The sequence below is a fragment of the Oncorhynchus mykiss genome, chromosome 16, assembly GCF_013265735.2.
Source record: "Oncorhynchus mykiss isolate Arlee chromosome 16, USDA_OmykA_1.1, whole genome shotgun sequence".
In the NCBI taxonomy this organism is placed as follows: Eukaryota; Metazoa; Chordata; class Actinopteri; order Salmoniformes; family Salmonidae; genus Oncorhynchus; species Oncorhynchus mykiss.
In genome coordinates, this window is record NC_048580.1 from 12,498,667 (window position 1) to 12,522,490 (window position 23,824).

Genomic DNA, 23,824 nt, shown 5'->3' on the forward strand with positions numbered 1-23,824 from the left:
CTGTTGAAAAGTTTGTTTCTGTTGGAGAGTCTGTCCGCCCTCTCTCTGTCATGGTTAGAATGGATAGTTCAGAGTGACATTCATTCATGTCGTTATAGAATAGATATTTGGGCGGTTGTCGGTCTTCGCGTTCAATGATACCGAATTCCTAGCTGCAAACTAGTGTATTAATATTAAAGACTTGTTCTTATTCTGTCGGTATCGATAGTCTAAGAGTTTAACCACGTGGTATGGTTAAAAGATTCAGCCATCTACTCAAACCTTGGCACTCTCGTTATCGAGGTAAGCTTGTCTGTAACCTTTGTCCTCTCGTAATTGAGAGAAACATAGTCTGGTGATAGAAAACCAGGGTGGGGGTTTTATTCTGAAGAGCAGAAAAAGGCTGTCTCATGAAGCCAAGTCCTGGCTGTGTTCATGGAGGCATGCCAGTGACTTATTAAGTGAAACTTTACACAGAAATACAATTCTCTCACATTACATCATTACATAGCATCCCATAATTTCACAAATAGTTTAATCTTTCCTCATTCATCCTGTACAACAATTAGATTCAAGCCTCATATCTGAGGCTATTGTATAAACAGCGTTATGGTAATGTTGCCGTATTGTCTCCCATGAGTTTCACAAAATTGTACCAAACGGACCAGTTCATAGCTGGATTCTTCACCGATCTTTTATACCTTCTCCAGAACATAAATGTTGTTCTCCCCTCAAGTTCTATGAGGTGGAAGAAATTCCTTTGTTCTGTCTATGAAAACTCACTCTGTCTCTATACTGTGGCCATGAGGAGATAATCTCCTCCAGGAATTTACGACTTCTCTCTGACCACTGCAGCCTGGGTGTCGGAGACAGGGGGGTAGGGGGATTGTGCATAGAAAAGGGCAGGTGGGCGACCGGGAGGTCCGTGGGGCGACGCACAATTGGCCTAGCGTCGTACGGTTTAGGGAGGGCTTGGCCGGTAGGGATATCCTTGTCTCATCTCGCACCAGCGACTCCTGTGGCGGGCCGGGCGCAGTGCACGCTAACCAAGGTTGCCAGGTGCATGGTGTTTCCTCCGACACATTGGTGGGGCTGGCTTCCGGGTTGGATGCGCTCTGTGTTAAGAAGCAGTGCGGCTTGGTTGGGTTGTGTATCGGAGGACGCATGACTTTCAACCTTCGTCTCTCCCGAGCCCGTACGGGAGTTGTAGCGATGAGACAAGATAGTAGCTACTAAAAACAATTGGATACCACGAAATTGGGGGGAAAAAGGGGGTAATTTGCAGAGGGAGGGGTGCTCGCTGTACCCAAAGAGGGCAACGTCATGACACCGGTATAAACATCAACACCAACACCAGTATAAACATCAACACCAACAACAGTCTCAACATCAACACCAACACCAGTATAAACACCAACACCAGTATAAACATCAACAACAACAACAGTTTGAACATCAACAAAAAAATAAACATCAACACCAACAACAGTATCAACATCAACACCAACAACAGTTTCAACATCAACACCAACACCAGAATACACACCAACACCAACAACAGTATAAACATCAACACCAACACCAGTATAAACATCAACACCAACACCAGTATAAACATCAACACCAGTGTAAACTCATCATCAACACCAACACCAGTATCAACACCAACACCAGTATAAACATCAACACCAACACCAGTATAAACACCAACACCAGTATCAACACCAACACCAGTATAAACATCAACATCAACACCAGTATAAACATCAACATCAACACCAGTACAAACACCAAAATCAGTAGAAACATCAACACCGACACCAGTATCAACATCAACACCAGTATGAACATCAACACCAACAAATATATCAACAGCAACACCAACACCAGTATAAACATCAACACCAGTATAAACATCAACACCAGTATCAACACCAACACCAGTATAAACATCAATGTCAATGTCAACATCAACACCAACAAATATATCAACATCAACATCAACACCAGTATCAACACCAACACCAGTATAAACATCAACATCAACACCAGTATAAACATCAACACCAGTATAAACATCAACACCAGTATAAAAACCAACACCAACAACAGTATAAACATCAACGCCAACAACAGTATAAACATCAACGCCAACATCAGTATAAACACCAACACCAACAACAGTATTAACATCAACACCAGTATAAACATCAACACCAACAACAGTATAAAAACCAACACCAACAACAGTATTAACATCAACACCAGTATAAACATCAACACCAACAACAGTATAAACATCAACACCAACACCAGTATAAAAACCAACACCAACAACAGTATTAACATCAACACCAGTATAAACATCAACACCAACAACAGTATAAACATCAACACCAACAACAGTATAAACATCAACACCAGTATAAACATCAACACCAACAACAGTATAAACATCAACGCCAACAACAGTATAAACATCAACACCAACACCAGTATAAAAACCAACACCAACAACAGTATAAACATCAACACCAGTATAAACACCAACACCAACACCAGTATAAACACCAACACCATTGCACATTGCCTATTTATATCTCACGTTGCCTATTTATATCTCATATGTTGCCTATTTATATCTCACGTTGCCTATTTATATCTCACGTTGCCTATTTATATCTCATTGGTTGCCTATTTATATCTCATATGTTGCCTATTTATATCTCACGTTGCCTATTTATATCTCACGTTGCCTATTTATATCTCATATCTTGCCTACTTAAATCTCACGTTGCCTATTTATATCTCACGTTGCCTATTTATATCTCATATGTTGCCTATTTATATCTCATATGTTGCCTATTTATATCTCACGTTGCCTATTAATATCTCACGTTGCCTATTTATATCTCACGTTGCCTATTTATATCTCACGTTGCCTATTTATATCTCACGTTTCCTATTTGTATCTCACGTTGCCTATTTATATCTCACGTTGCCTATTTATATCTCACGTTTCCTATTTGTATCTCACGTTGCCTATTTATATCTCACGTTGCCTATTTATATCTCACGTTTCCTATTTGTATCTCACGTTGCCTATTTATATCTCACGTTGCCTATTTATATCTCACGTTGCCTATTTATATCTCATTGGTTGCCTATTTATATCTCATATGTTGCCTATTTATATCTCACGTTGCCTATTTATATCTCACGTTGCCTATTTATATCTCACGTTGCCTATTTATATCTCATTGGTTGCCTATTTATATCTCATATGTTGCCTATTTATATCTCATTGGTTGCCTATTTATATCTCATATGTTGCCTATTTATATCTCACGTTGCCTATTTGTATCTCACGTTGCCTATTTATATCTCACGTTGCCTATTTATATCTCACGTTGCCTATTTATATCTCATTGGTTGCCTATTTATATCTCATATGTTGCCTATTTATATCTCACGTTGCCTATTTATATCTCACGTTGCCTATTTATATCTCATATGTTGCCTACTTAAATCTCACGTTGCCTATTTATATCTCACGTTGCCTATTTATATCTCATATGTTGCCTATTTATATCTCATATGTTGCCTATTTATATCTCACGTTGCCTATTAATATCTCACGTTTCCTATTTATATCTCACGTTGCCTATTTATATCTCACGTTTCCTATTTGTATCTCACGTTGCCTATTTATATCTCACGTTGCCTATTTATATCTCACGTTGCCTATTTATATCTCATATGTTGCCTATTTATATCTCATATGTTGCCTATTTATATCTCACGTTGCCTATTAATATCTCACGTTTCCTATTTATATCTCATATGTTGCCTATTTGTATCTCACGTTGCCTATTTATATCTCACGTTGCCTATTTATATCTCATATGTTGCCTATTTATATCTCAAGTTGCCTATTTGTATCTTATATGTTGCCTATTTGTATCTCATATGTTGCCTATTTATATCTCATATGTTGCCTATTTATATCTCACGTTGCCTATTTATATCTCACGTTGCCTATTTATATCTCATGTTGCCTGACTACAATATTTGATCTTAATACAGTAATAAATATCCACTAGCCCATAGTAAGTCAGTAGGGCTAGCCAAAGAGCCACTAATATTTGTTAGCTAGCTAGCTACATACAAAGAGTTGACATCTACCTTGCATAAAATTTGTTTTAGGTCATTGTTGCCCGTTAAACTATCTGGTTAGGTACATTATTACGATTCACATATAGATAGCTGATACAGTGCCTTGCGAAAGTATTCGGCCCCCTTAAACTTTGCGAACTTTTGCCACATTTCAGGCTTAAAACATAAAGATATAAAAATGTATTTTTTTGTGAAGAATCAACAACAAGTGGGACACAATCATGAAGTGGAATGACATTTATTGAATATTTCAAACTTTTTTAACAAATCAAAAACTGAAAAATTGGGCGTGCAAAATTATTCAGCCCCCTTAAGTTAATACTTTGTAGCGTCACCTTTTGCTGCGATTACAGCTGTAAGTCGCTTGGGGTATGTCTCTATCAGTTTTGCACATCGAGAGACTGACATTTTGTCCCATTCCTCCTTGCAAAACAGCTCGAGCTCAGTGAGGTTGGATGGAGAGCATTTGTGAACAGCAGTTTTCAGTTCTTTCCACAGATTCTCGATTGGATTCAGGTCTGGACTTTGACTTGGCCATTCCAACACTTGGATATGTTTATTTTTGAACCATTCCATTGTAGATTTTGCTTTATGTTTTGGATCATTGTCTTGTTGGAAGACAAATCTCCGTCCCAGTCTCAGGTCTTTTGCAGACGCGGTCAGGTTTTCTTCCAGAATGGTCCTGTATTTGGCTCCATCCATCTTCCCATCAATTTTAACAATCTTCCCTGTCCCTTCTGAAGAAAAGCAAGCCCAAACCATGATGCTGCCACCACCATGTTTGACAGTGGGGATGGTGTGTTCAGCTGTGTTGCTTTTACGCCAAACATAACGTTTTGCATTGTTGCCAAAAAGTTCAATTTTGGTTTCATCTGACCAGAGCACCTTCTTCCACATGTTTGGTGTGTCTCCCAGGTGGCTTGTGGCAAACTTTAAACAACACTTTTTATGGATATCTTTAAGAAATGGCTTTCTTCTTGCCACTCTTCCATAAAGGCCAGATTTGTGCAATATACGACTGATTGTTGTCCTATGGACAGAGTCTCCCACCTCAGCTGTAGATCTCTGTAGTTCATCCAGAGTGATCATGGGCCTCTTGGCTGCATCTCTGATCAGTCTTCTCCTTGTATGAGCTGAAAGTTTAGAGGGACGGCCAGGTCTTGGTAGATTTGCAGTGGTCTGATACTCCTTCCATTTCAATATTATCGCTTGCACAGTGCTCCTTGGGATGTTTAAAGCTTGGGAAATCTTTTTGTATCCAAATCCGGCTTTAAACTTCTTCACAACAGTATCTCGGACCTGCCTGGTGTGTTCCTTGTTCTTCATGATGCTCTCTGCGCTTTTAACGGACCTCTGAGACTATCACAGTGCAGGTGCATTTATACGGAGACTTGATTACACACAGGTGGATTGTATTTATCATCATTAGGCATTTAGGTCAACATTGGATCATTCAGAGATCCTCACTGAACTTCTGGAGAGAGTTTGCTGCACTGAAAGTAAAGGGGCTGAATAATTTTGCACGCCCAATTTTTCAGTTTTTGATTTGTTAAAAAAGTTTGAAATATCCAATAAATGTCGTTCCACTTCATGATTGTGTCCCACTTGTTGTTGATTCTTCACAAAAAAATACAGTTTTATATCTTTATGTTTGAAGCCTGAAATGTGGCAAAAGGTCGCAAAGTTCAAGGGGGCCGAATACTTTCGCAAGGCACTGTAGGTATGAAGTAAAACGTTTGCTTTGTGTACATCTTGTTTGGTCTCTATTGTTGTCATTGTCCTGGTTGGAAGAAGGATCAGTAAATGGGGACGTGCAGCGTGAGGTAATACAGTAGGGGGAGTCCTTCTCAAATGGAAGGTTTTATGTGTTCTCCACACTCTCGTCCTCATAAGAACATAATCAAGAGAACGTCCTTGGAGAATGCACTCGGAGCATGAGAGTGTGAAGCACGGTAGTACGCATATTGAGAAACATCCAATGTGTGCTTGGTCAGCGTGTGTCTCCTTACCTTTAGGGTGGGGGGTGTGCGGGGGTCCTTGCGTTGCTGTTGCCGTGGTTTCCCGTGGCTGAAGAGCATCAGTCCGTTGGGTTCCGTCGTTCTGAAGTCAAAGGAGATTGACCCCGCCTTCTTGGCGCTCCACTTGCTCAATGCCACAAACGACTCTGGGGTGTCAAAGGTCACGGGATCGAGGGTCGCCACGCTCTCACACTTAAACGCCACTATACCGCTCACCTGATGGATGGGAAAGTTTGTTAAGTTAGTTTGTTCCTCTCAATTCATTATTCTTTATTTAGTATGTTACTTATTTTCTTCAGGCCCCAAATCAAATGTTAAAAATGCCACACATTAAATTGAAACAATAAAATAGAGTGAAAAACTGAGTAATAGGGCTGTGTTGCAATGGACTACTTAAGGGTTAGGATGCGATTTGAGACCAGCCAATAAGACCAGCCAATAAGAAACTATGGTGTATATTACCTTCATCTTAGCATCTCCCTGCTTAGCCAGCCGAGACAGCTCCAACCGTACATCATTGTTCTTATACACCACCTAGAGGTCAGGGTTGAGGGGTCAGGGCAGGGGTGAGGGAAAGAGGTTATTAAGGTTGAGAGGAAGAGTGCAAATGAATAGTCTTGTATCTCCTCTCTCCTTGTCTCCTCTCCTTCAGTCACAAAAGAAAGCAAAGCCTCAGTTATCACTGTCATGTTGCTTCCACCAAACCTGTGTTTCAAGACCAGTCTAGATGAAGGAGAGGAGGTGAGGAGAGGAGGAGAGGACAAGAGGAGAGGAAGAACTAATGAAATGCAGCCTTTTATGTGTGTATGTGTGTGTGTGTGTGTGTGTGTGTGTGTGTGTGTGTGTGTGTGTGTGTGTGTGTGTGTGTGTGTAAGTGTGTGTGTGTAAGTGTGTGTGTGTGTGTTGGTGCGCATGAAATATTGTACAGGGCTGATGATCAGTCATGCCAGTGTGTTCCGTCGTACATCTGAATTATTTCCCATGGATTAGCATACGATCACATTAGATATGTAAATGACAGCAGCATGCCTACAACACCATCAGTCCCAATCAACCGCACGTACACGCGCGAACGAATGCACGCACGCACGCACACACTACTAATGATATCACCGTTGGCAAATCATCTGTCTGTTTGTTTGTGTGTGTGTGTGTGTGTGTGTGCGTGTGTGTGTGTGTGCCGTTGGCGCATTTGGAGCAGAGCGGATGGATAGAGGGTCTCGGTGGCAGAGCCAATTAGCATGTTAGCGCTTAGCGCTGCGTCTGCTCCCTCAGCAACACTCATCACTGATTCTCTCAGATTCTGAAGACTGCAGAGGGAGAGTGGGTGTGTGTGCCACTGCCAAATGTGTGTGTGCATCTCTCTGTGTCTTATTACCGTATATACTGTATAAGATGTGTGTGCATCTCTCTGTGTCTTATTACCGTATATACTGTATAAGATGTGTGTGCATCTCTCTGTGTCTTATTACCGTATATACTGTATAAGATGTGTGTGCACCTCTCTGTGTCTTATTACCGTATATACTGTATAAGATGTGTGTGCATCTCTCTGTGTACATTATTACCGTATATACTGTATGAGATGTGTGTGTATCTCACTGTGTCTTATTACAGTATATACTGTATAAAATGTGTGTGCATCTCTCTGTGTACATTATTACCGTATATACTGTATGAGATGTATGTGTCTCTGTGTACATTATTACCATATGTACTGTATGAGATGTGTGTGTATCTCTCTGTGTACATTATTACCATATGTACTGTATAAGATGTGTGTGCATCTCTCTGTGTACATTATTACCGTATTTACTGTATGAGATGTGTCTCTGTGTACATTATTACCATATGTACTGTATGAGATGTGTGTGTATCTCTCTGTGTACATTATTACCGTATTTACTGTATGAGATGTGTCTCTGTGTACATTATTACCATATGTACTGTATGAGATGTGTGTGTATCTCTCTGTGTACATTATTACCGTATTTACTGTATGAGATGTGTCTCTGTGTACATTATTACCATATGTACTGTATGAGATGTGTGTGTATCTCTCTGTGTACGTTATTACCGTATTTACTGTATGAGATGTGTGTGTCTCTGTGTACATTATTACCATATATACTGTATGAGATGTGTGTGTATCTGTGTACATTATTACCATATATACTGTATGAGATGTGTGTGTATCTGTGTACATTATTAACATATATACTGTATGAGATGTGTGTGTATCTGTGTACATTATTACCGTATATACTGTATGAGATGTTTGTGTATCTGTGTACATTATTACCATATATACTGTATGAGATGTGTGTGCATCTCTCTGTGTACATTATTACCATATATACTGTATGAGATGTTTGTGTATCTGTGTACATTATTAACATATATACTGTATGAGATGTTTGTGTATCTGTGTACATTATTACCGTATTTACTGTATGAGATGTGTGTGTATCTGTGTACATTATTACCATATATACTGTATGAGATGTGTGTGTATCTGTGTACATTATTACCATATATACTGTATGAGATGTGTGTGTATCTGTGTACATTATTACCGTATATACTGTATGAGATGTGTGTGTATCTGTGTACATTATTACCATATATACTGTATGAGATGTGTGTGTATCTGTGTACATTATTACCGTATATACTGTATGAGATGTGTGTGTATCTGTGTACATTATTACCATATATACTGTATAAGATCATGAACCTGTGGATAAACCTGTAGGCCTAGCTTTGTATGCGACTGTGATGTGCGCATATGTAGACGTGTGTATGCATGTGTGTATAATGTATAGATGAGTACGAGTGGGTTAGTGTGTGTGTGTGTGTACAACCCACCTCTTTAAGGCAGCCCATAAAGTTGTTGCTAACAGGAGATCCAGGGAGGTCAGCAGTACTGGGACTTCCACCCACGTAGAAGAAATCGTCTGAGCCCAACATGGTGTAGTCTTCCTGGGTGTAGCCCGTAGTGGTCAAGATGCCGTCCACGGAGATGGTCACCTATGCAACAAAGCACAGGGAAAGGGCACGCTATACTCACACCAAACGCAGCAACGCGCTAGCCTGCCAAATTAGTCTGCCCCCTTACTGACTTGGTAGGTTTCTGGGGAGGTGGTCTGGTCTTGGCTGTGGTTGGTTGGTCAGTTGTTTGGATTGATTGGTCAGTTGTATTGAACTGGTCTGTGATTTGATTGGTCTAGCTGTGTTAGGTCTGTGTTCTGATTGGTCTGTTGTTTGGTTTGTGTGATTTTTCTGTGTTTTTCTGTTATGTTTTATTTGTCTAGCGTGTTTGGACCTGTTTCCTGTCTGTGTGATGAGGTGGTTTGGGCTTGTTAGAGTATTATGGAACCAACTCTGTTCTCAGGGCAGCAGATCTGTCCTGCAGGCAGAACAAATACAAATCCAAGAGTCCAAGTCTGTGTCCTTTATACTCAAGTTCGAGTCGAGTCACGAGTCCCTTGATTGGGCTAAAAAGGATGCAGTCCAAAAATCTTTCAAGATAAGTTCCTTATTTAAAATATCTAGCTAATGCTAAAGCCAACTCAAATGTCCTGTTGAACCACCTGGTATTCTACCCTGTACCGTAGAGACTGCTGCCCTACTGTATGTACATAGTCATTGAACTTTAATAATGTTTACATACTGCTCCACCCACTTTACACGGTGCCTTCAGAAAGTATTCATACCTTGATTTAGTCCATCTTTTGTTCTTTTACAGCCTGAATTCAAAATGGATTAAATAGATTTTTTTTCTCTCAAACAGGTTTTCAGAAATGTTGTCACATTTAAAAAAAAAAAATGAAATACATAACTATTCACATCCTTGACTTAATACTTTGTAGAAGCACCTTTGGCGGCGATTACAGCTCTGAGTCGTCTTGGGTATGTCTGTATCAGCTCTGAGTCGTCTTGGGTATGTCTGTATCAGCTCTGAGTCGTCTTGGGCATGTCTGTATCAGCTCTGAGTCGTCTTGGGCATGTCTGTATCAGCTCTGAGTCGTCTTGGGCATGTCTGTATCAGCTCTGAGTCGTCTTGGGTATGTCTGTATCAGCTCTGAGTCGTCTTGGGCATGTCTGTATCAGCTCTGAGTCGTCTTGGGCATGTCTGTATCAGCTCTGAGTCGTCTTGGGTATGTCTGTATCAGCTCTGAGTCGTCTTGGGCATGTCTGTATCAGCTCTGAGTCGTCTTGGGCATGTCTGTATCAGCTCTGAGTCGTCTTGGGCATGTCTGTATCAGCTCTGAGTCGTCTTGGGCATGTCTGTATCAGCTCTGAGTCGTCTTGGGCATGTCTGTATCAGCTCTGAGTCGTCTTGGGCATGTCTGTATCAGCTCTGAGTCGTCTTGGGTATGTCTGTATCAGCTCTGAGTCGTCTTGGGCATGTCTGTATCAGCTTTGAGTCGTCTTGGGCATGTCTGTATCAGCTCTGAGTCGTCTTGGGCATGTCTGTATCAGCTCTGAGTCGTCTTGGGCATGTCTGTATCAGCTCTGAGTCGTCTTGGGCATGTCTGTATCAGCTTTGAGTCGTCTTGGGTATGTCTGTATCAGCTTCGAGTCGTCTTGGGCATGTCTGTATCAGCTTCGAGTCGTCTTGGGCATGTCTGTATCAGCTTTGAGTCGTCTTGGGTATGTCTGTATCAGCTTCGAGTCGTCTTGGGCATGTCTGTATCAGCTTTGAGTCGTCTTGGGCATGTCTGTATCAGCTTTGAGTCGTCTTGGGTATGTCTGTATCAGCTCTGAGTCGTCTTGGGCATGTCTGTATCAGCTTCGAGTCGTCTTGGGTATGTCTGTATCAGCTTCGAGTCGTCTTGGGCATGTCTGTATCAGCTTTGAGTCGTCTTGGGCATGTCTGTATCAGCTTTGAGTCGTCTTGGGTATGTCTGTATCAGCTCTGAGTCGTCTTGGGCATGTCTGTATCAGCTTTGAGTCGTCTTGGGCATGTCTGTATCAGCTTTGAGTCGTCTTGGGCATGTCTGTATCAGCTCTGAGTCGTCTTGGGCATGTCTGTATCAGCTTTGAGTCGTCTTGGGCATGTCTGTATCAGCTCTGAGTCGTCTTGGGCATGTCTGTATCAGCTCTGAGTCGTCTTGGGCATGTCTGTATCAGCTTTGAGTCGTCTTGGGTATGTCTGTATCAGCTTTGAGTCGTCTTGGGCATGTCTGTATCAGCTCTGAGTCGTCTTGGGCATGTCTGTATCAGCTCTGAGTCGTCTTGGGCATGTCTGTACGAGCTCTGAGTCGTCTTGGGCATGTCTGTATCAGCTTTGAGTCGTCTTGGGTATGTCTGTATCAGCTTTGGATTTGGCGATTTTCTCCCATTCTTTGGCGGTGAACAACAATTTTCAAGTCTTTCCGCAGATTTTCAATGTGGAATAAGTCAAGGGGTATAAATACATTCTCGAAGGCACTGTATGTATATACTGTATTCTAGTCATGGCTCATCCTATATAACTACTGCTGTACACACATGTTATATTAATGTACTGTCTATAATGTACAATATATATACATATATATTTATATTCCGGACTCTGACATTGCTCGTTCTGATACTTCTTAATTTAGTTTTTTTGTTTAAAACTTTTCTGGATGATGTGTGTATAGTTTATTTGTATATTTTTTATTATTATTGCTAGGTACTACTGCACTGTTGGAGCTAGAAACACATGCCATGAGAACAACCAAAGGAATAACATTGGTTCTATAAAATGCAAACAAGCTTGATGTTGACTAGTTCATTAGCAACAATGGCTAACCCACCGAGTAGATTACAGTAGCATGTGTAGTCAGCTCAGGTTGTAGCTAATGAGGATTACCCTGGCAATAGAGCATTAGCATAAATACCTAACCCAGATGACCCTGGCTATATAGCATCAGCATAAGTACCTAACCTAGATTACCCTGGCTATATAGCATTAGCATAAGTAGCTAACCAGGATTACCCTGGCTATATTGCATTAGCATAAGTAGCTAACCAGGATTACCCTGGCTATATTGCATTAGCATAAGTAGCTAATCAGGTTATTCAGGCATATGTTGAGGCTCAGCAGCCACAATCTGTTAGTGTATTAGGTATTAGTTAATATTCTGATAGTAAATGGTGTTAGTGCTGTTAGTAGTGTTGAGTTTAGTGATAAACATGATGCTAGTAGTGATGATAGTGTTGAGGGTTGGAGTGTGTGAGGGGTAGGGGTTGTGGGTTAGAGTGTGTGTGGGGAGTTAGTCAGATTAGCAGGTCTGAATGATGTGACACATACACTGACACACACACACTGACACACACAGTGTTAAATGGGTTAGTCATTCCACACACATGCAGCCAACAGCAAGAGGAAGATAGGAACGAGAAAACAAACAACAACAGAAGAGCCTGGGCTCAGCAGCAGGATGGACAGCATGCAGAGGAGGAATGGAGAAAAAGAATAGGAGAAAATTAAAAAGGGGGAGGGAGGTTGGCCTCTGTCTCTGTGTTAAATGGACAAATCAGAGAGGCGTGACCTGGAGTTGCACCATGCAGGGGGAGCGGCCAATCGCGTGCAGCTGAGGAAAGAGCCAAATCAGGACACGCCTACATGTCAACAATGGGGAGATGGAGTGAACGTCGGAAAAAGGTCAAAGGAAAGGTAGAAAGAAATAGCGGGGCTAAGAGGGGAGTGTTAAGCCGAGAGAACCAACCGCCATCATCTTGTTCTAGTATAGTTTTAGTTGTTCTACGGCTCAGAAAAGAACACAGTAAACCGAAACTGGGAAAGGATTAGAGTTATATCTACCAAACAATGGAGTTTGTTTACCATAGCGTGTCCAATGCCTGAGTGCTTTGTGGAGAGGGGGAGGAAGGAGAGCAACAAGTGTGAACAAAACGACATCCGTAAAGGACAAAGAAAAGGTAGAAGGCCAGTGAAGGTTAGAGAGGAGTGGAGAAGGCTAGGAGAAGGCAACAGGTTAGTAGTATGACACATTCCATGGATGGAGGTTAGTTAGTATTACTAGCAGGTTAGTAAGTACAGTTAGTAGTTAGTGGTTGGATACACACAGGCAAACAGCAGAAGACTACAGTTAGCAGAAGAATAGTGCCCCCAGCCCTGACGCTAATATACACACACACACACACACAGTGAGTTTAAGACAAATACACCCTCTTTCTCTCTTTTTCTCTCTCTTTCTCACTCATGCACACACCCTTTCTCTTTGACCTTTCTTTCCCTCGTTCACCCTCTTTATCTCTTTCCCATTCTCTCTATAACCCCCTCTCTCTATAACCCCTCTCTCTATAACCCCCTCTCTCTATAACCCCTCTCTCTATAACCCCCTCTCTCTATAACCCCCTCTCTCTATAACCCCTCTCTCTATAACCCCCTCTCTCTATAACCCCCTCTCTCTATAACCCCTCTCTCTATAACCCCCTCTCTCTATAACCCCCTCTCTCTATAACCCCCTCTCTCTATAACCCCCTCTCTCTATAACCCCCTCTCTCTATAACCCCTCTCTCTATAACCCCCTCTCTCTATAACCCCCTCTCTCTATAACCCCTCTCTCTATAGCCCCCTCTCTCTATAACCCCTCTCTCTATAACCCCTCTCTCTATATCCCCCTCTCTCTATAACCCCTCTCTCTATAACCCCTCTCTCTATAACCCCCTCTCTCTATAACCCCTCTCTCTATAACCCCTCTCTCTATAACCCCTCTCTCTATATCCCCCTCTCTCTATAACCCCTCTCTCTATAACCCCTCTCTCTATAACCCCTCTCTCTATAACCCCCTCTCTCTATAACCCCCTCTCTCTATAACCCCCCTCTCTCTATAACCCCCCTCTCTATAACCCCCTCTCTCTATAACCCCTCTCTCTATAACCCCCTCTCTCTATAACCCCTCTCTCTATAACCCCTCTCTCTATAACCCCTCTCTCTATAACCCCTCTCTCTATATCCCCCTCTCTCTATAACCCCTCTCTCTATAACCCCTCTCTCTATAACCCCTCTCTCTATAACCCCCACTCTCTATAACCCCCTCTTTCTATAAACCCCTCTCTCTATAAACCCCCCCTTTCTATAAACCCCTCTCTCTATAACCCCCTTTTCATCTCGCCCCTCCCCTGCCGTTGCCAGGTTACCTGTCTCAGGTTGCGTGTGACCTTGACATCGTGCCAGGAGTTATCGTTAAACTTCCCATTAACCGGCTCTACCAGGGCCTCGAAGGCCCCGGACCCGAGGTTGATGACCAGTGACACGGCTCCGTTTTTTAAGGCCAGGTTGACGTAGTCGGCTGATTTGCCCGTGTGGAGCATTAGGCCGTTCCTCTGCAGGGTCTTAAAGCTCAGGGTGATCTCATCACTAGAGGATTGGATGGGGCTGGGAGACAGGTCATAGCAGAAATACTCTGACCCCTTAAAGGTTGCTACGTCGTCCTCACGGGCTGGAGGTGGAGGGAGGGAGGTTGGATGGAAGGATGGAGGGAGGGGTGGGTCGACAAGTGGGGAGAAAGAGAAACAGAGACCAGTCAATGTTGTTAATGTTTTATAATATTTATAATATAACATCATGGACAAAATGTTAAATGTGTAAACAGCAATGTTGGTGACAAATGGAAACCTAATAACCTGAGATATGTTCCTATCTTACTCTTTGTTTGCTCATCCAGTAATCTGATATGAGTTGGATGGATCATTCATGAGTGGGTTGACATTCAACCATCAGGATATGTTGTGATGCTTCGCTTTTTGATGCATTCAACAGTCATTATAAAATCTGTCATCTTGTTTAGAGAGTTTAGAATGGTGTGTGTGTGTGTTCTTAAGTACCTATCAGCAACCAGCCATGCTATATAATTCAGCATAATATAATCAAATGTATGCCAGTGTGTGTGCCAGTGTGTGTGCCAGTGTGTGTGCCAGTGTGTGTGCCAGTGTGTATGCCAGTGTGTGTGCCAGTGTGTGTGCCAGTGTGTATGCCAGTGTGTGTGCCAGTGTGTGTGCCAGTGTGTGTGCCCGTGTGTGAATGTTAATAGAAAGGCATTTGCCAGAGTGTGTGATCATGTGTGTGTCTGTGTTCTGGGTGTAATTACCAGTAGTGTTACGTGGGTAAAAACACTGAGGAAGCCAAGCCAAGCCGATAAAAAAGCCCTATTACAACCTGTGTTGTGATAATTGTGATGTTTGCTCTGTAACCCATTTGTTCATACGGCACAATGGTATACAATAAGGCCGGGACAACATAAAGACAACAGTCCCACTGTGGCGGAATAAATTCAACTACACATACGTTTGTTTCATCACAAAACATCTGTCCAGTGAAGTCCACTAAGAGAATATTGCATACAAACAGCTACATGTCCATGACATACAGCCAAGGAAGTTCCTGTTTTCCACAGTTTACTAATCAGCTACTGAGCACAGGAACACTGCCTCTGCTATTCCAGCACCATTTCAACTTAAGCATTTAAACATCAAATCAACAAGGCTGTATGTATGTAGCTTAAAACAGTGAAAACAAACATACAGATACCCAAAACCATTTAGTTCAATCAATGTTGCTATATATAATGTGGCTGTCCATGGCAGTGACTTCTGTGTGTCTGTGTGTGTGTGCGTGCGTGCGTGTGTGCGTGTGTGTGTGTTAATGTGTGTGCGTGTGTGTGTGCATGTGTGTGCGTGCGTGTGTGTGTGTTTGTGTGTGTGCGTGTGTGTTTGTGTGTGTGCGTGTATGTGTGTTTGTGTGTGTGTGCGCGTGTATGCGTGTGTGTTTGTGTGTGTGCGTGTGTGTGTGTTTGTGTGTTTGTGTGTGTGCGTGTGTGTGTGTTTGTGTGTGTGCATGCGCGCGCGCGTGTGCGCGTGCGTGCGTGTGTGTGCGTGTGTGTGTGCGTCTGTGTGCGTGTGTGTGCGTGTGTGTGCGTGTGTGTGTGTGTGCGTGTGTGTGTGCGTGTGTTTGTGTGTGTGCGTGTGTGTGTGTGTGCGTGTGTGTGTGCGTGTGTTTGTGTGTGTGCGTGTGTGTGTGTGTGCGTGTGTGTGTGCGTGTGTTTGTGTGTGTGCGTGTGTTTGTGTGTGTGCGTGTGTTTGTGTGTGTGCGTGTGTGTGTGTGCGTGTGTGTGTGCGTGTGTTTGTGTGTGTGCGTGCGTGTGTGTGTGTGTGCGACATGTGCAAATAAAACAAAAAAGGCTTCACCCTGTTTGTAGTCTAGCTTGAAGGCCAATGCCACATTCCTCTCTTTCATGTTGGCAAAACGGTCAGCTCTGTCTTAGTTTTTGTTGTCAAAGGCTACCTCGCTAAAATGCTTGCTAGCCTGACTTCCTCGCATAGGCAACAATGAACCAGCTAAGTTAGCCTGCTAGGCTACATATTGAACTTCAATCGTCTCAGGCCAGTGGCACAACATATTGATTTACGGTTAGATCAGAATTGAAAAATAGTTATGAAAACACAGAGAGACAAAAGATAATTTATTTGATTTCTTACATTTTTTTTTATTGGTCCAGTATTTGGTCAAACAGCCTGGCTTCCCTCTGCATCCACGAATACACGCCACTGGTAATTACCTCCCTCACAGCATGTGAGTGTGAGTGTGTGTACATTTTTGTGTATTTGTGTCAGGAAAGCTATTACCAACTCAGAGCCTGCGGTGAGTCTTTACCGTGGAGAGGGAGAGCGAGAGGGAGAGTGTGGGCTGAGTGTGACAGGAACCAATTTCTTACAATGAACACACACACCCATTCACCACCATTACATTGTAGATCTAATTTACATTCATACCATTAGATGTCAGCCAACCAGTCAATCAGTAGACCAGACAGCAGGACATCGGTGGGCCAGTTCACCATTCTATCACATCACACACGGCAGCTGATGTAACGGCTCTTTCCTCTCCTCAGCCTCACATACTCATTTGTCATTTCCATGGCAACCCCGTGCAATTAGCCTACAGCTGTGTGTGTGTGTGTGCGTGTCACAGGAGGTTGGTGGCTCCTTAATTGGGGAGGATGGGCACGTGGTAATGACTGGAGCAGAATTATTAGAATGGTATCAAATACATCTTACACATGGTTTCCATGCGTTTTAAACCATTCCATTTGCTCCGTTCCAGACATTATTATGAGACATCCTCCCCTCAGCAGCCTCCACTGGTGCATGTGTGTGCTTCTGTGAGAGAGAGTGATTGAGTGAACAGTACATTATCAGGGACAGCTGTACTAAATCAAAATGGAGGATAGAGAAACAGCAGGGTGACTACACTACCTGAGAGAGGGAGAAGCAGAGAGAGTGAGAGAGAGAGAGATCGGGAGGAAGCGAGGTAGAGAGACAGAGGAGGAGATCAACCATTTCCAGGTCCAGGGACATTTAGTACTAGTTTGTGGCGACCTACAGTAAATGCCAGAACTTGTCAAGAACCCGACATTCATAGCACACAGGGAGACCTGGAGGTGACAGATCTCCCTGTGTGACAGGTCTCCCTCCAATATGCCTCCGTAGACATAACTATGACAAAACAACCAACAAAAACAGGTCACAACTCTGTATATAGCCAATGGTAGGCTTTGAGGGGACTCCTACGGTAGGTAAACCTATAGCACATCTCTTGACAGTAGTACTGTAGACTGCTTTATCATCGACCTCAGCCTAGAGTCTCTCAGAGCGTTCACAGTCAGTCCACTGACACCCCTATCAGATCACAGAAAAATCACATCTACTTGAACAGAGCAATACTCAACCATGAGGCATCAAAGCCGAACAAACTGCTGGCTTTTAAGAAATGCCATAGATGGAGGGTAGTGTAGAAACCTACCACAAAAACAATTGACCAACAAATCCCTCCTAGAGAACTTCCTGGATAAAATGTTCCCCTGCAAAAGTGAAGATGTAAACAGCAGTAGGAAGCCTGAACACTGTATTTGAACTATCAGCTAACATGTAACATTTAAATTCAAGCAGAAACCCTAAAAAAAAAAAAAACAACAACGAGGAATGGTTTGATGAAGAATGCAAAAACCTTTGAAAGAAATTGAGAATCCTATCCAACCAAAAACACAGAGAGCCAGAAAACCTGAGCCTACGCCTTCACTATGGTGAATCACTAAAACAATACAGAAATACACTGCGGAAAACAAAGGAACAGCATGACAGAAAACAACAGGTGACATCATAGCTTTCACCTGGATTAATCTGCTCAGTCTATGTCTATAGCAGGTGTTCTTAATGTTTTGTGCACTCAAACCTACACATCACACATACACCATGTGTAAATGCCAACACACGCCTACGCTAAGGCACTCACCAACACATACTGATGGATGTCCAGCTCTAGAATATATGATCATCTTATTATTAACCAAGTTACACCCTAAACCCTTACCCTTATGTACACCCTAGCGCCTAGCCCCTTACAACTGAAACCATTAAAATATACAGTACACACTAGCCTCTAACACTACTTAACACCTACAGTCTTGTCTGTCACCTACAGCTCTCTCTCTCTCGCTCTGACAATCTCTCTGACAATCTCTCCAGTTAGAGCCCAGTGTTTTGTCTTCAGCTGGATAAGATCAGTTTTATCCCAGGGCACACGTACGCACACACAAACCCCTTGAAGCAAGTCATTAAGAAATGATGATAAAGTCGGAAACAGCTCCGGAATGGGCATCAATAACACAATGTATTTTTAATAAATGATCTGACTACTTCAGCCGGCCCAGTTACAACTGAATTATGCTGCACCCCTTTGTGAATAAGGCCCAGTGCCTTTTGAAAGTATTCAGACCACTTGACTTGTTCCACTTTTTGTTACATTACAGCCTTATTCTAAAATGAATTAAATAAAACAAATCCTTAGCAATCTACACACAATAACCCATAATGATAAAGTGAAAACAGTTTTAAAATTTTTTTTTTTGCAAATGTATTAATAATAAAAACCAGAAATACTTTATTTACATAAGTATTCAGACCCTTTCCTGTGAAACTCAGGTGCATCCTGTTTCCATTCATCATCTTTGAGATGTTTCTACAACTTGATCGGAATCCACCTGTGGTAAATTCAATTGATTGGACATTATTTGGAAAGGCTCACACCTGTCTATATAAGGTCCCACAGTTGACAGTGCATGTCAGAGCAAAAACCAAGCCATGAGGTCGAAGGAATTGTCCATAGAGCTCCGAGACAGGATTGTGTCGAGATCTGGGAAAGATCTGGGAAAGGGTACCGAAACATTTCTGCAGCTTTGCAGGTCCCCAAGAACACAGTGCCCTCCATCATTCTTAAATGGCCGAAGTTTGAAAACACCAAGACTCTTTCTAGATCTGGCCGCCCGGCCAAACTGAGCAATCGGGGGAGAAGGGCCTTGTTAAGGAAGGTGACCAAGAACCCGATGGTCACTCTGACAGAGCTCTAGAGTTAATATGTGGTGATGGAGAACCTTCCAGAAGGACAACCATCTCTGCAGCACTGTACCAATCAGGCCTTTATTGTAGAGTGGCCAGACAGAAGCCACTCCTCAGTAAAAAAAGCATCACAGTCCGCTTGGAGTTTGCCAAAAGGCACCTAAAGACAAGATTCTCTGGTCTGATGAAACAAAGATTAAACTCTTTGGCTTGAAGCAAACGGAGCAGAGTACAGAAAAATCCTTGATGAAAACCTTCTCCAGAGCACTCAGGACCTCAGACTGCCGTTGGTTTACCATCCAATAGGTCAACGACTCTAAGCACACAGCCAAGACAACGCAGGAGCGGCTTAGGGATAAGTCTCTGAATGTCCTTGAGTGGCCCAGCCAGAGCTCGAACTTGACCCCGATCAAACATCTCTGGAGAGACCTGAAAATAGCTGTGCAGCGATGCTCCCCATCCAACCTGACACAGCTTGAGAGGATCTGCTGAGAAGAATGAGAGAAACTCCCCAAATACATATTTGCCAAGCTTTTAGTGTCATACCCAAGAAGACTCAAGGCTGTAATCGCTGCCAAAGTTGCTTCAACAAAGTACTGAGTAAAGGTTCTGAATACTTATGTAAATGTAATACTTTTGTTTTATACATTTTTTTCAAACATTTATAAAAAACTGTTTTTTGCTTTGTCATTATGGGGTATTGTGATGTCATTATGGGGTATTGTGATGTCGTAATGGGGTATTGTGATGTCATTATAGGGTATTGTGATGTCATTATGGGGTATTGTGTGTAGATTGATCAGGAAAAAAGACTATTATTTACAGTACCAGCCAAAAGTTTGGGCGCACCTACTCATTCAAGGGTTTTTCTTTATTTGTACTATTTTCTACGTAGAATAATAGTGAAGACATCAAAACTATGAAATAGTATGGAATCATGTAGTAACCAAAAAGGTGTATGTGTGTCTGGTTTCTGAAATAGAGCTTGTCCTCTCTGTAACACACACACACACACACACACACACACACACACACACACACACACACACACACACGTCAGAATAAGTTTGACTGGAGTAGGACTGGCACTTTGGAGATAGACCCAACACATCTAAGGACTTAACATATCTCTCTCTCCCCTCGCTCTTTATCTCCCCCTCCCCTATCTCACATCCACAGACAATCACCCCCCTCCGCTTCTTCAGAGAAACTCATTTCAGATAGTCAGCTCCAGAAAGCCTCTTTATTTTCAGATGACGGCTACGTCAGCTCCCTCTGACTGCCATTACATTTCTGCACACACACACACACACACGCATGCACACACGCACACACACACACACACAAACACCTCACATACATGTACAGTACACACTTAGAAAAAAAGGTTCCAAAGGGGTTCTTCGGCTGTCCCTATTGGAGAACCCTTTTTGGTTCCAGTTAGAGCTATTTTGGTTTCCATGTAGAAAACTCTGGGGAAAGGGTTCTACAAGGAACCCAATAGGGTTCTACCTGGAACCAAAAGGTTCTAGATAGCACCTTTTCTTCTAAGTGTGTAGCTACATGAACAAAGACACATTCCAATTTGGAACACATACAGTATTTTAAATTATTTCAGTTTGTAGCCAAGCGGAAAAGCTCACAGACATACATTCAGGCTCACAGACATACATTCAGGCTCTTAGCCATACATTCAGGCTCTTAGCCATACATTCAGGCTCTTAGCCATACATTCAGGCTTTTAGCCATACATTCAGGCTTTTAGCCATACATTCAGGCTATTAGCCATACATTCAGGCTCTTAGCCATACATTCAGGCTCTTAGCCATACATTAGCCATACATTCAGGCTCTTAGCCATACATTCAGGCTCTTAGCCATACATTCAGGGTCTTAGCCATACATTCAGGCTCCTAGCCATACATAGCCATAAGCAATAAGGAGAAGTATACCTCTGAGCTTTCCTACAGATATTGAAGAGGGAAGGGGAAAGAGAGAGGGAAAGAGTAAGTGTTGGTCATTTGAAAGAAATATTGAAGAAAAAAATAAAGTAAGAAGAAAATAAAGAAGAGGCACCATTTTGAAAAGGTAGAAAAGCAGCACTGGCATCAAACAAGACCAACATGCTCCTAATGGAGCAGCATTCTAGTTTACTAGAACACCATTACACTGTCGTGTATCATAGATATCTCTGTGACCAGCACTGTAAGCTAAGTGGCACTCCAACCACCAACTATGATGTATGAAGGTTTAGAATGTAACAGGCACAAACACTGATGTATTCCAAACTGGGTTTGACTACCTGAAAGTGTGTGATGTAGTGTGTTCCAGTACAGTACAATAGTGTATGTGAAGTAAGTAGCAATAGTAGTAGTAGAAGAAGTAGCAGTAGTAATAGTAGTAGTAATAGTAGAAGAAGTAGTGAAGATGCAGTAGTAGTAGTAGTAGTAGTAGCAATAGAAGAAGCAGTAGTAGTAGTAGTAGAAGTAGTAGCAGTAGTACTACTACTACTACTGCTGCTACTAGTAGCAGTAGTAGCAGCAGTAGTAGTAGTAGTAGTGTGTTTGTGTAGTAGTAGTAATAGTCGTAGTGTGTTTGTGTAGTAGTAGCAGTAGTAGTAGTAGCAGCAGTAGTAGTAGTAGTAGTAGTAGTAGTAGTAGTGTGTTTGTGTTGTAGTCAAAGTGCCTGTACAGATAGAACTGAGTTAAGGTGGTGTTTTTGACAGCACTGCTTCTATACACTTTTATTGATTGTCATGCAATGTTAAAGACTACATGAACAGAAAACTGGCATATAAGAGGGGAGATCCACATGCAAGAGCCAATGGGAGGGGAAGGGATTGCAGTGGGAGGGGTCGGGATGTGGAGATATATATGGCAGAGAACCTGCAATCGACACACACACACACGCGCGCACACGCACACACACAAACCATCCAAGCCATCCACGGATCTGGCCCTTGATCTAGGATCACCCTAAACCCATATCCTCACCTTAACCACAGATCTGGGATCAGTTTAGCCTCCCAATATCCTAGCCCTAAACCCAATAGAGAGAAAAGTCAAACCTGACCTTGGATCAGCGTCTGGGTCATTTCAGGAACAGGAGGAGGTTTGGGCAAGGGGTGTGGTGATGGGGGGGAACAGCAGGAACAGGAAGTGATGTCATAGTGATGTAATAGGTCATACCTTGGTCGCCGATCATCAGGTGAGCCAGACCTTAAAGGAAGACAAGAGCACAGTCAGCACAACAGAGGAGCATTGGGTGATTGTCCTGACAAACACAATCAATCATCATAGCTACTTTTGCTAACATTAGCTAACAGTAGTGTCCATGCTTCTACATCTGCATTGCTTGCCGTTTGGGGTTTATGTATGAGCACTTTGTGGCATCTGCTGATGTAGAAAGGGCTTTATAAATACATCTGATTGATTGATTGTGTGCGGTGAATATAAGTGTCTGTTTCGGGTCTGAACTGTTACTATAAACAATCAAAGGAAGATGTAGTCTTTCTAGTGAGTGTTTAGTTACATAATAGCACAGTGATTGTACTTTTGGAAATCGTTGCTACACTAGCGAGTTATCCTCGCCTATACTGACGCGTTCCTGTAATATTTTGACGTGTTCATTCACTTCGTCCGACTGTAACTATTGAAAGCTGACAGTTTTTTAGACCTTTATATCTTTATACCTGGTGTCTGCTCATGTTGCTGTATGTGTGTGGTTTCTACATAATGCAAAATCACACACACTCACTCACACACTCACTCACTCACTCACTCACTCACTCACTCACTCACTCACTCACTCACTCACTCACTCACACACACTCACACACTCACACACTCACACACACACACACACACACACACACACACACACACACACACACACACACACACACACACACACACACACACACACACACACACACACACACACACACACACACACACACTCTCTTGCTTGCTTGTCTGTTTTTAAAATGTTTTTTCCCCCTATCTATCTATGGTGAAGGGGATGCTGAGGGCTGTTGACGTCGCCCTCCAGTATGGTTATGTTGGTTTTTGGGGGCGTTTTTTTTTATTTGACCTTAGTAATATCATGTTTATATTTGCTATTTTATTCTATTTTTACTCTCTAAGTGTCCTAGGGTATCTTGAAAGGCACAAGTAAAATGCATTATTATGGTACTGTCTGTCTCTAACCCCACACACACGTGTGCACACACAACACACACACACACGCGGGAATGAGAGA

General features: G+C 42.4%; 1 protein-coding gene across 21 annotated transcripts in view; it reads right to left on the bottom strand.

Moving 5' to 3' along the window:
- LOC110492836 (neurexin-1a-like) overlaps positions 1-23,824 on the bottom strand; it is a 79,103-nt gene that overhangs the window by 44,297 nt on the left and 10,982 nt on the right. For 9 of the 21 annotated variants that reach the window (XM_036946197.1, XM_036946181.1, XM_036946199.1 and 6 more), the window contains 7 exons: positions 22,753-22,782; positions 21,517-21,528; positions 14,313-14,614; positions 12,994-13,017; positions 9,042-9,203; positions 6,636-6,707; positions 6,165-6,389 (listed from right to left, as the gene is read on the bottom strand). In XM_036946197.1, the coding sequence (XP_036802092.1) occupies positions 6,165-6,389; positions 6,636-6,707; positions 9,042-9,203; positions 12,994-13,017; positions 14,313-14,614; positions 21,517-21,528; positions 22,753-22,782 (827 nt within the window). The remainder of the gene's footprint in view (positions 1-6,164; positions 6,390-6,635; positions 6,708-9,041; positions 9,204-12,993; positions 13,018-14,312; positions 14,615-21,516; positions 21,529-22,752; positions 22,783-23,824) is intronic. The other 12 variants (XM_036946185.1, XM_036946187.1, XM_036946180.1 and 9 more) reach the window with 3 other exon arrangements.